Below are 12,889 nucleotides of genomic sequence, written 5' to 3' on the forward strand. Positions count from 1 at the left end.
ACTACTAGGGTTTTTCAGACTGAAATTGCATTATAACATAGGTCAATTTATTTCTAATCCAGTGGATGCAAATATGCCTGGAACAGTTCTTTATAGCATTCTGAAGACATTTGGTAAATACATGAACATTAATAAGGTGAAACATTGCTGCAGAACAGGAAGATCTGTGTGAGTATTTCTCAAAACCTCAAAGAGCATTAGAGGACATCATACTGATAGATTCTTTTTTTTTTTTTTTTTTTTTTTTTTTTGACAGGCAGAATGGACAGTGAGAGAGAGAGACAGAGAGAAGGGTCTTCCTTTGCCATTGGTTCACCCTCCAATGGCTGCTGCGGCCAGCGCGCTGCGGCCAGCGCACCACGCTGATCTGAAGGCAGGAGCCAGGTGCTTTTCCTGGTCTCCCATAGGGTGCAGGGCCCAAGCACCTGGGCCATTCTCCACTCCACTCCCAGGCCACAGCAGAGAGCTGGCCTGGAAGAGGGGCAACCTGGAAAGAATCCGGTGCCCCGGCTGGGACTAGAACCCGGTGTGCCGGCACCGCTAGGCGGAGGATTAGCCTGTTGAGCTGCGGCGCCGCCCTGATAGATTCTTTTATGTTCAAAAGCATGTGGACATGGAGAAAAATATGAAAAATATGCATAACATTTATGATCAGTGTTCAATTTCTTAATTTACAAAACCAACCAACATTAGGAATTCCTTTATTCACAGATCTGTGACTTACAAAAACAATTTATAAGATCAAGTATTTAATTATATTTATTTACTCTTTTAAAAACACTGGTGTCCAATTTAAACGTATCAAACACTTTATTAAAATCACAAACCTGGGAGCCGGTGCTGTGGCATACCAGGTAAAAGCTGCCACCTGTGGTGCCGGCATCCCATATGGGCGCTGGTTCGTCTCCCGGCTGCTCCACTTCCAATCCAGCTCCCTGCTAATGGCCTGGGAAAGCAGTGAAATGTGACCCAAGTCCTTGGGTCCCTGCATCCGTGTGTGAGACCTGGAAGAAGCTCCTGGCTCCTGGCTTCAGATCAGCTCAGCTCTGGCTGTTGCGGCCACTTGGGGAATGAACCAGTGGATGGAAGTCCCCCCGCCTCCCCCTTGCCCCGAATCTCTATAACTCTGCCTTTCAAATAAATAAGTAAATCTTTTATTTAAAAAAATCACAATCTTGGGATCAGTGTTGTGGCACTGCAGGTTAAGCCGCTGTTTGGGACACTGGCGTTCCATATCTGAGCGCTGATTGGAGTCCCAGCTGCTCTAAGATCCAGCTCCCTGCTAATGTGCCCGTGGAAGCAGCTGAAGATGGCTCCAGTGCCTGGGCTCCTGTCACTGCCACTTACATGGGAGACCCAGAAGGAGTTCCTGGATCCTAGCTTCAGCCTAGGCCAGACCTGGCTGTGCAGCCATTTGAGGAGTGAACCAGCAAATGGAAGAGATTCTCTCTCTCTCTCTCTGCCTTTCAAATAAATAAAATAATAATAAAAATGTAAATAACTTCATTTAAAATTGCTTCCAGGCCGCCTTTGAGGGGCTTACAAATTTCTGTATGACAGCAAACTGCTTGACTCCCTCTTTATACGTTCCTAGGAATGGAGTTGTGTGAAGACCCGTACACAATGTGCCTCTTACAGCTCCGCAAGAAGTGAATGTTCTCCAGAAATCTGTCACTGTCCCCATTTAGCAAGAATAACAACTTCCCTCAGAAATATAAATTAAAATTGAATTGAGGGGGCCTGGTGTTATGGTGCAGCGGGTTAAACCACCACCTAGGACCCTGGCATCCTACATGAGCACTGGTTCAAGTCCTGGCTTCTTCACTTCTGTCCCAGCTCCCTACTAATGCACCTGGGAGAGCAGTGAAAGATGACCAAAGTACTTGGGGACCTGCCACCCGTGTACGAGACCTGAGTGGAGTTCTGGGATCCTAGTTTCAGCCTGACCCAGACCAGGTTGTTGTAGCCATTTGGGGAGTAAACCAGCAGATGCAAGAGATTCATTTCTCTCTCTCTCTCTCTCTCTCTCTCTCTCTCTCTCTCTCTCTCTCCCTCTCCTCCCCAAATAAATAAATCTTAAAAGAAGAAGAAGAAATGTTATAAAGAAATGATTTTCCCTTACCTGGAAAAAGTTCCAGTCCCTCCACACCAAGGGTGAAGGCCTTAAGAATTATTATATGAAATGATCAACCAGGTTGACCAAGGGTCCACTAGTCTGCAGTGCCCTGTAGTTTCTTGCAGAAACTTAAAGTTTCTTGTTGAGAGTCACTTGTGCAACATCAAGACTCTGCTAAACTTGGTAAATTATGTATTTGTAGTACAATCTGAAAGTTTCTTGGAACTGGCATTGTGACATAGCAAGTTAAGCCACTGCCTGCAATGCTGGCCTCCCATACGGGCACCGGTTCATGTCTCAGATGGTCCACTTTGGATCCATCTCCCTGCTAAAGGGCATGGGAAACCACCAGAAGATGGGGCAAGTGCTTAGGTCCCTGCCCACCCACATGGGAAACTGGGATGGAATTCTGGGCTCCTAGTTTGGGCCCAGACCAGCCCTAGTTTTGTGGCCATTTGAGGAGTGATGGAAGATCTCCCTGCCAGTCTGCCTTTCAAATAAGTAAATAAAAAAAAAAAATTTTTTTTTTGACAGGCAGAGTGGACAGTGAGAGAGAGAGACAGAGAGAAAGGTCTTCCTTTGCCGTTGGTTCACCCTCCAATGGCCACCGCGGCCAGCGCACTGCGACTGGCGCACCGCGCTGATCCAATGGCAGGAGCCAGGTACTTATCCTGGTCTCCCATGGGGTGCAGGGCCGAAGTACTTGGGCCATCCTCCACTGCACTCCCTGGCCACAGCAGAGAGCTGGCCTGGAAGAGGGGCAACCGGGACAGAATCCGGCGCTCGACCGGGACTAGAACCCGGTGTGCCGGCGCCACAAGGCGGAGGATTAGCCTAGTGAGCCGCGGCGCCGGCCGTAAAATTTCTTTTTTTATAAAAATGATCAGCAAGACTTTGATTCTGAACTTATAGCCTCTAAAACTGGGGAAAATAAATTTCTATTGTTTAAACCACCCAGGCTATGGTGTTTTGTTAAGGAATTTGGAGCAGAGTAATACATACTTAATGCTGTTATTGTTATCTATAAGCACAGTACATACACAGATACACACCCCTACCTCCTCTGAGTCCCTTTGCTCCCCAACCCGTGTCCCCGTTTCCATTCCCTCTGAACCAATTTAGGTCCTCATCAAAGCCTGACAGCTTCCCCCCCACTCTTCTGTCTTCAACACACCTACCGGAATGATCCTGAAAACTGGCAAAGCTACTAACCTGTTTTCAAAGGCTCTCTCCTCTCCATCACTTACCAGAAAAAGTTGAGTCCTTAACAAAAAGCGCCTCCTGGGTAGAGGCCTAGCCCTGTCCAGCTCCAGTCCCTCCTCTCTTCTCCCACCTAGATTCTGGCCATGCTAGGCTCTTGGTGAGCACACTCTGAGCTCAGCATCCCTGCAATGCGTTGAGTGCCTTTCACCCACCCCATGTCCCTCTTGTGCTATCTAGTTCCCTCCACTTTGTGTCCTAACCGAAAGTCATAGCGTGCCTTGACCACTAGATGTCCCAACCGGCTGCAAGATTTTCTTGCAAGCTTGAGCTCAGGTTGCTTTGGCCTTGAACATCCCCGCATACTGACAAAGGTGTTAGGTTGTCGCCCAAGAGACAGAAAGCGGCCCAAGCCTGAACCAAAATTTCTTAAAGCCTCATATAAACTGCATACCTTGACCTCCGCTTGCTGTGGACAGCTAAGCAGAGAGCATCCCTTTTGTCTTACTGTTAGTGGCATGGATAAACTGCAAGCCTCTCTAAGTTTCCCCAGTAAATGCTTCAGCTTGGTTGTTTTGGGATTTGGTACTTCTTTCTTGGGAATCTCAACTGGTCCCATCTGACCACAGTTCGGGGTACTCCGTTGTGGAAATTCCCCTGCAGCCACTTTTGGGGGTGACTCTAGCATGGGTTTGACCTCTGGCCTCTAGCTGTGTGGGGAGATGGGGTACAGATTGAGGTGTACTGTATTTATTCAAATCCCCTCTCTCTCCTAAATTTTGACTTTCCTCTCTCAAGGTTATTACTTGTGCCCATTTTAGAATTTTCTTTTTCATCTGTCCCTATTAGGCTATGAGTTTTGAGGCCTTCTATTCATCTTTTTTTCTCTCAGGGCATAGCACAGAGTCTCAGAATGTGTTCCATAAATGTTTGCTCTGTGGATAAATTCTTATTTCCTCAGTCTTCCTTCACCAGTGGCTAAAATGTTCCAATAGTAAAAGATTGACCACATGCATATTTTGGCCCTCAAATTGATCCAGAAACCTACGGTTTGCTGTTGCTTTTAGCAATTCGCAAACAAGAGCCTAATACATTCCCAGTCTTCCCTGTATCTTAGAAATTGTCAGCAGGTAATCTGCTCACAGCCCATCCATTTCCTTCCCAACACACACAATAAGTACAACCCACACCAGGTTGCCCTGCCATCTCACAGACATGAAATACCTAAAATCATAGCAGACACAAAAACCCACAAAGGTTTACCTTCAAAGCAGCTGGAGGAGTGGAAATGATTCAGTTTTTCACCCTAGTATTTAGAAGCTTCCTATGTTTCCATTTTTTATCTTGACACATAATAATAAGGTACAGTATTTTTTTATGTTTATTTGAAAGGCAAAAATGACAGGCAGAGAAGGAGAGACAGGGATCTTCCACCCACAAGCCCAATGCCTGCACCAACCAACCGTAAGGAAAAGTCATTAACTGCTACTGATTTATTTTTTTTTATGTTTATTTATTTGAAAGGCAGAGCAAAAGCCAGAGAGAGAGTCTTCCAACTGCTGGTTCACTCCTCAAATGGCCACAACGGCTAGAGCTGCGCCAATCCGAAGGCAGGAACCAGGAGCTTCTTCCAGGTCTCCCACGAGGGTGCCAGGTCTCCCACTTGGGCCATCTTCTACTGCTGTCCCAGGCGATAGCAGAGAGCTGGATCGGAAGTGGAGCAGCTGGGACTTGAACCGGCGTCCATATGGGATGCCGGTGCTGCAGGTGGCTTTACCCGCTAGCCACAGCAACGGCCCCCTAACTGCTACTGACTTATAGCTAGATAGGAGTTAGTCTGGGGTTCTATTGAGCAGTAGGGTGACTACAATGTTACTGTACTATATATTTCCTTTTTTTTTTTTACTTGAAGGTAAACTGTGAATGTTTTCATCATAAAGAAATACGAAGTATTTGAGGAGATAGATATATCTACCCTGATTGCACATTACACATGTAGCTAACCATTACACGGTACCCCCAAATAACATACAATTGCATGTCTTTAAAATGTTCAAATTTTAAAAATTACAAAATATAAAAATGCCAACATTCCTTAACAAAGTTATTCCTCCTCTCCAGCTGCTTCCTGCCGTTTCAGTGTTTGATGACTGAAAGTTCCTTCGATTTGGAAGGCCTTGTCCAACGTCCGGAAGACCCCCAGAAGAAGAGGCGGGCAGGGCAAGAAAGGAACGACCCCGGGGAAGGAGAGTGGGCGGAGCCCTGCCTTTAACTCCGCCCAAGGCTGGGAGCCCTCGGCCAATGCAAGGCGCTTTCCGGGGCGGGGCCTGCGTGCCTCGTGACGCTATCACGCTACGGCCCGCGCTCGGCGCTTGCGAGTTTACCCGGCAGGACTGAGAGGTGAACGCGGGTCGTTCGTGGCTGCCGCGGAGGGGGATTCCGGGGGCAGGGACGCCGCTGCGGGAGCGCGGTGCGGGTGAGTCCGGTCCTCTGCGCTCAGGGTTGCCCGGGGTGAGGGGGCGGAATCCCCCGCAGCCGACCCCAGGCCCCACGATTTGGACTCAGTATTAAGTGACCCCCAGAGCAGCCCCAAGTCCGGGTCTCCGTCCCTGGGAAGGACCCTCTGCCTAGGGCTTGCTTGCGTGCGAGTAGCCAGGATGTGAGCCTTTAGGGAGAAGCCGCCCAGCGGGATGGAGAGAGAGAGAGACAGAAGGGACGCCACTGCCGGCCAACGTTTACTCGCTCCATTAAGCGTCGTGTACTTAGTTAAATCCTCAAAGCACTCGTATCAGTAGGCCCTGTCGTTAGTCCCATTTTGCAGAAGGGGAAGCTGAGGTTTGAGGCGATTACAGTCAGGGTAGCTAGCGGGCCTTGTGACACAGCGGTCTAAGCTGCCGCGCCAGATGCCTCCATCCCATATCCTGTCGATCCTGCTGATGCGCATCCCAGCAGGCAGCAGACGGAGGCTCAGGTACTTAGGCCCCTGCCTCCCACCTGGGAAGCTGGATGGAGTTCCTGGCTCCTCGCTTCAGCCTGGGGTAACCCTAGCTGTTGTGGGCATTTAGGGAGTGAACCAGCTTATGGAAGATTCCCTCTCCCTCTCCCCCTTTCCCCCTCTCTCTCCTCTTCCTTCTTTCCCCTCCCTCCCTCCCTCTCTAAAATGGTGATTCCAGAAAACCAACAAAACCCCTTAACTCTGCTGACCAAATTCATTCGGTGAGTCCTACCACCAAAATCTTAAACTTTGACATTTGTTTTTCAGGTGACCAAAGCCACATAATGTCAGTAACTCGTTCATCCGTCCATGCCAAATGGATTGTGGGGAAAGTGATTGGGACAGCAATGCAAAAAACTGCCAAAGTGAGGGTGACCAGGCTTGTTCTGGATCCCTACTTACTAAAGGTGAGGTGCTTTCTTGTTTTCAAGTGACACTGATAAATCACTCATTTGTTCTGAGCAGAAAAACATTTCCCTGTTAGTAGAAATGTGATGAGTGTCTGCCGTGAGCCCAGCACCAAGCTGATCTGTGTGTGTAATGTGGTTCTTACTCAGCTTGCTATAAGAGAGCTTAAAGAGACATTTAAGGGGCCGGTGCCGTGGCTTACTTGGTTAATCCTCCGCCTGTGGCGCCAGTATCCCATATGAGCGCCAGGTTCTAGTCCCGGTTGCTCCTCTTCCAGTCCAGCTCTCTGCTGTGGTCTGGGAAGGCAGTGCAGGATGGCCCAAGTGCTTGGGGCCCTGCACCCGCATGGGAGACCAGGAGGAAGCTCCTGGCTTCAGATCGGTGTAGCTCCTGCCGTAGCGGCCATTTTGGGGGTGAACCAACGGAAGGAAGACCTTTCTTTCTGTCTTTCCCTCTCACTGTCTAACTCTATCTGTCAAATAAATAAAAAGAGATATTTAAGCTGAATTTCAGGATTTTTATCCAGAGGGCCAGGTGAGGGAGGACATTCCAGCTGCGGTGAGTAGGTTTTTTTGTTTTGTTTTGTTTTGTTTTTAAGTTTATTTATTTGAAAGTCACAGTTACACAGAGAGAGAAAGGTCTTCCATCTGCTGGTTCACTCCCCAGATGGCCACAACAGCTGGAGCTGCACCAATCCGGAGCCAGGAGCCAGGAGCTTCTTCCTGGTCTCCCACGTGGGTGCAAGGGCCCAAGAGCCTGGGCCATCTGCTGCTGCTTTGCAGGCCATAGCAGAGAGCTGGATTGGAAGTGGAGCAGCCAGGACTCAAGCCTGCACCCATATGGGATGCCAGCACTGCAAGCAGCAGCTTTACCCGCTATGTCACAGTGCCTGCCCTGTGATGAGTAGTTTGTGAAAGTTTAGTTAGCCGTAGTGAAGCAAGACCTTCTAAAAGGAACAGCGAATGGTTTGCCGAGGTTGAGCCCAGGCAGTCATCCTATATGAACGGCAAGGAGAGTTGGAGCTGGATTATGAAGGGTCTGTGTGTGCTTTCCCTTAAGCAAAGGAAAAACAGGATTAGGGATGATGACTGCAGGTAGGAGGGTGGATGCTCACGGGAAAGCCTAGGATGGAGGTGAGAAGGACCGAACTAAAGTTAGTTAGAGCATGGCAGGCGGAGTGGGGAAAAGATTTCAGGAAGGAACAGAGTTACTGCTTGTTAGATGTGCGAAGAAGGAAGGAACTGGTGCCAAGGGTGGCTTCTGCACTGAGAGTGGGCACACAGGTAGCCTGGAGAGTTAGAGAGAGCAAGATTTTTCCATCTGCTGGTTCACTCCCCTAGAAGACTGTAGCAGCCAGGCTGGGCCAGCCCAAAACTAGGAGCTTGAAACTCCATCCAGGCCTCTCACGTGGGTGCAGGGCCCAAACACTTGGACCACCTTCCTCTGCTTTTTCAGGTGCATTAGCAAGGAGCTGGATCAGAAGTGGAGCAGCCAGGAATAGAACTGTGCACCTGTGTGGGATGCTGGTGTTGCAGGTGGTGGCTTTACCCACTGTGCCACAAAGCCTGCCTCAAAAAATGTTTTTATCATTTGTAGAATGGAAGTACCTGCTTTTCTTGTTACGAAGAAGACTTGCTTTGAGTTGTTATTTGTAACTTATAATACTTTGAGGTGGGCCTAGAGCTAAGTACTTTGTGTGAATTATAATGTTTAAGTCTTTTGATGACTTCGGAGCAGGGATTGGGAACTTTTTTCTGCCAAGGGCCATGTGGATATTTATAACATCTTTCAATCATCAGTCTACAAATTAGCCTGCCGTAGATTTTATTGAATTTCAAGTTCCACCTGCAGTTTCCTTGAGAGGGCCAGACCAAATGATTTCACTGGACTTCTATGGCCCATGGACCAGCCATTCCCCACCTCTGCTTAGGTAACACCAGCTGAACTTGGAGTGCTTGACTCACACGGCTGGTGGAGAAAGTAGCATGCTTGCAAGCTGGAGAAGAGGCTCTAATGGGAAGGAAGCGATTAGTAGGGAGAGAAATGATTAACAGAGCAAGGGTTCTCAGGAGTCGGACAGTTCTGGGACAGTTAACTGTGCGAAAGTCCTTGCTTTTGTTGTAGAAGGCCCCGTAAGTACCTCACATTCCTTTCCCAAGCCCTGGCTTGTTTTCCGGGCACTCCTTTTTCTTGCTGCACACCACATTGCCAGATCACAGGTGGGAGCTACTAACTTCTTCCTCTCCTTCTCTCTACAGTACTTTAATAAGAGAAAAACCTACTTCGCTCACGATGCTCTTCAGCAGTGCACTGTTGGAGATATTGTGCTTCTCAAAGCTTTACCTGTCCCGCGGACAAAGCACGTGAAACATGAACTGGCTGAGATCGTTTTCAAAGTTGGAAGAGTGATAGATCCAGTGACAGGAAAACCCTGTGCAGGCACCACCTACCTGGAGAGTCCAGTCAGTGTGGAAACCACCCCCCTAACCAAAAATCTGGAAGAACTCAATATCTCCTCAACACAGTGAAGGAGGGTTGGAAGGAGGAGCCAAAGGGAAAGACTGACACATTTGCTTTGTGGAAAACGAAATTTGCCTACCTTTCATCACACACCGTCCAGCGTCTGCTGTAGTATTTATGAAATAGCTAAAAGTAAATGAGGTAAAGGGCTTGTTATACCTTTTCGTAAAAGCTTATGATCAAGTTTCAGATTTTAAGTAAAGATACTTTTATGTTATGCTAAGTGTGCCTAGCAACCTGTTGCATTGTTTGACAAGATGTATTATTTTTGGTGGTGTCGTTCAAAGCAATTTTGGGTTTATTTTAAAACTTTTTATTTGGGAGAAGAATACCATTAGATATAAACAAGACCACATTTGGTGAATGTGAATATTTTAAATGGTAGATATTCAAAGTAAATTGAAAAAATAATTTTTTTCTATGATGTTCATAGTTCCAAGGGGAAATAAGCAACCTGCTGTGGACAGCTTTACTAATAAGAATGTTGACATGTAGAAATAGAATTGTAAAAATTTGTGTCACTCATAGGCTAGACTAAGTAGGCATGAGTTCTTAAAATATGACACATGAATGAGCTTATAGCACTTTCCACAAGCACATTTGAGTTGGAATTTCTTAGTTGCTCTTTATTTAAAAACTCTGATAGCTTAGAATTATTTTTTAAAAGATTTAATCTGGGAAGTAGAGTTACAGAGAAAGAGGGAAAGACAAAGGTTTTCTTTTTTTTTTTTAAGGTTTTTATTTAATGAATACAAATTCCATATGTACAGCTTTTAGGGATATAGTGTTTCTTCCCCCCATTCCTGCCCTCCCACCCCCACTCCCATCCCACCTCCCCAACTCAATACTAAGTGGAGATTTTTTTTTTTTTATTTTTTATTTTTTTTTATTTTTCTGACAGGCAGAGTGGACAGTGAGAGAGAGAGACAGAGAGAGAAAGGTCTTCCTTTGCCGTTGGTTCACCCTCCAATGGCCGCCGCTGCAGCCGGCGCACCGCGCTGATCCGATGGCAGGAGCCAGGAGCCAGGTGCTTTTCCTGGTCTCCCATGGGGTGCAGGGCCCAAGCACCTGGGCCATCCTCCACTGCACTCCCTGGCCATAGCAGAGAGCTGGCCTGGAAGAGGGGCAACCGGGACAGAATCCGGCGCCCCAACCGGGACTAGAACCCGGTGTGCCGGCGCCGCAAGGTGGAGGATTAGCCTAGTGAGCCGCGGCGCCGGCCAAGTGGAGATTTCAACTATTTACACCCACACAGACACACAAAGTATAAATAAAAGTACAGTTTGAAGCTAAGTTTTACCATTAATTCTCAAAGTACACTACATAAAGGACAGAGATCCTACATGGGGGACAAGTGCACAGTGACTCCTGTTGTTGATTTAACAACTGACACTCTTTATTTATGACATCAGTGATCACCCGAGGAGAGAAAGGTTTTCCATCTGCTGGTCCACTCCCCAAATGGCTGCAATGGCCAGAGTTAGGCCAATCTGAAGCCAAGACCTAGAAGTCTCCTCTGGGTCCCCTACTCTGGTGCAAGGGCCCAAGTGCTTGGGGCATCTTCTATTGCTTTCCCAGGCCATAGCAGAGAGCTGGATTGGAAGTGGAGTAGCTGGGACTCAAACTGGCACCCATATTGGATGCCTACGCTGCAGGTGGAAACTTAACCTACTATGCCACAGCGCCTGCCTCAGCTTAGATTTTGACCTGAGGGGACATTGAATGGTGTATTATCAGTTTTCTGGCTCCTGGAAAGAGACTTGGAGCACATGTCAATCTAACTATTATGTGTGTTGTATAAGCTCAGGGTTGCAACAGTGACCAAGGGCATTGCCCACCTTCTCCCAGCTCACAGTCTGGGGGAGGGGAATGGTATGCACAGGTGCCTAGAGAGAAATTAGGGTCATTTACCAGGAAGGATGACACAATGGCAGAACCGAATCCTGAGTCTCCAGGCAGGAAGATGGGGAGTGCAGCAAAGGCAGGCGTTCCCCGCAGAAGGAAGGGAGTTTTTTAAAAGACTGATAGGATCAGGTCTGCATTTATAACAGTTAACTAGCATCACTGTAGAGAAGGGACTGGAATGGGGGAAAGATGAGAGGTGCTGGTACTGATACTAGCATGTAGACTGAGTGTGCAGGGAAGGTGAGCGATTGGAGTGACGGGGTTCCAGGGTAGGTGAGCCGAGAGGGTCTAGGTCCGCTGCAGGTGGGGCTGTGTGGTACCCATTAGCCTGGAAGGATCCAGGAGAGCGCCAGGGTGGCTTTCCCAAGTGTGCCCCCAGCCGATGACAGGACACTTGCACCACAGCTCTGGGACAGAGTCCAGGCCATCTACAATATTTCAAAACCTCACATGCATGCTGTAATGTATCATTTTTATTTATTCTTTTCCTGAAAATCTCAATGTAAAAACAGTGCACCAGGAAGCCCTGTGTTTACTCGGTGGCTTTGAGTAGTACCCTAAGCCTAAGCCACACACCTGTGGAATGAATACTCCTCCCCCATCCCAACTGCCAACAGAAAGCAATGGATTCGTGGAACTCCAGAGCCAAACGACAGTGGAGAAGGAAAATTCAGAATAAATGGCCTGATGGTAACACAAAAGCAAGACCAGCAAAGAAATGTCTAGCCACCAAAGTTACCTTTCAGGGGAATGGACTTGAAAGCATTCGAGACAAGCTCATGAGACAGAGCTTGGGAAGTTAGGGCAACGTGTGAGATACTCTCCAAGCACTCGTCCACACTTGAGCCGTGATTCGCAGGCCTGGGACAAGTCCTTTCCATCCCAGGCTGCGCTCACTTCTTCTGCCCGCCTCTTGGGTCTCAACAGCCTCACTAAACCTAGGTCCACAGCCTCTGTCTCACTTTCTCACTGGCATCCTAGGGACAGGTGCTTCTCCCCAGGCTGGGGCAAGTCCTTGCTGTAGCTTCCTCTGTAGCATCCATCCGTGTGCTCCCCGGTGGTGCCTTGTCCCAGTCAAAAGACTCTAGAGCTGGGCCTCTGAGATGACCAGCCTCACAGAAGCCGCGAGCTCGGGAGCCTTTTGCTGCCATCTCCGTTCCCCCATGCAGAGACCTCCCAGCAGCCCAGCCCTGAGACCCTTTCCCTCGCCCCTGCAACCCCTCAGTGGCGTGGCCGCCTCCATATACCCCCCTTGGCGGCGGGGACCCGCGCTCCTCCCAAGTCTCCTCTGTAGGCCTTGCTAGGCTGTCCCCACCTTGTCTCACGGCTTTCGCTTTGAAAATGGTTCCCTCTACAGCGCCTCAGGGCTTCAGTGGTTCCTTCCCCCAAGGATCGCCCTGCCCTCCGTCCCACCGGTCCAGCCTTTGGGACCCAGCTGGCAGGCCAGTTCTTGGGAAACAGCGTCCACTTCGCCCAACCTGCACTGGTGACCTGTCCCCCCGGGTGCTGCCTGTTCTCCCCGCCCCCGACCGTGACAGGTTGAGGTCGGCGCCCTCTGGGTGCTGAAACGAACTGTCCCGGGGCCACGGCAGAATTTGGGTGCATGTCCACCCAGAATGCTTCTGTTACAATATAACCTTTAGTAGCAAGGTGGTTAATAAAAAAAAAAAAAAAAAAAAAAAACGAGCTTCGAGGACACGCCCCTCCGCCACTTCTTGGATCCCCTTCGCAACAGCGGTGCTGTT

The 12,889-nt window shown here is 48.6% G+C and overlaps 1 protein-coding gene across 1 annotated transcript; it reads left to right on the plus strand.

Moving 5' to 3' along the window:
• The first annotated feature begins 5,437 nt into the window (after positions 1 to 5,437).
• Positions 5,438 to 9,462, plus strand: MRPS17 (mitochondrial ribosomal protein S17). Its single transcript, XM_002722283.5, has 3 exons — positions 5,438 to 5,792; positions 6,579 to 6,718; positions 8,978 to 9,462. Exons 2-3 carry the CDS (start codon positions 6,596 to 6,598, stop codon positions 9,245 to 9,247), a joined length of 393 nt encoding a protein of 130 aa, XP_002722329.1. The 5' UTR covers positions 5,438 to 5,792; positions 6,579 to 6,595; the 3' UTR covers positions 9,248 to 9,462.
• The last annotated feature ends 3,427 nt before the right edge of the window (positions 9,463 to 12,889 follow it).

This window comes from Oryctolagus cuniculus, chromosome 19, assembly GCF_964237555.1.
Source record: "Oryctolagus cuniculus chromosome 19, mOryCun1.1, whole genome shotgun sequence".
Taxonomy (NCBI): Eukaryota; Metazoa; Chordata; class Mammalia; order Lagomorpha; family Leporidae; genus Oryctolagus; species Oryctolagus cuniculus.

What these genes read in the sequence shown, in the direction of transcription:
- MRPS17 (XM_002722283.5), top strand. Translation starts at nt 6,596, where the DNA reads ATGTCAGTAACTCGTTCATCCGTCCATGCCAAATGGATTGTGGGGAAA. An exon ending in TGGATCCCTACTTACTAAAG is followed by an intron (nt 6,719 to 8,977) that starts GTGAGGTGCTTT and finishes TTCTCTCTACAG; the next exon opens with TACTTTAATAAGAGAAAAAC.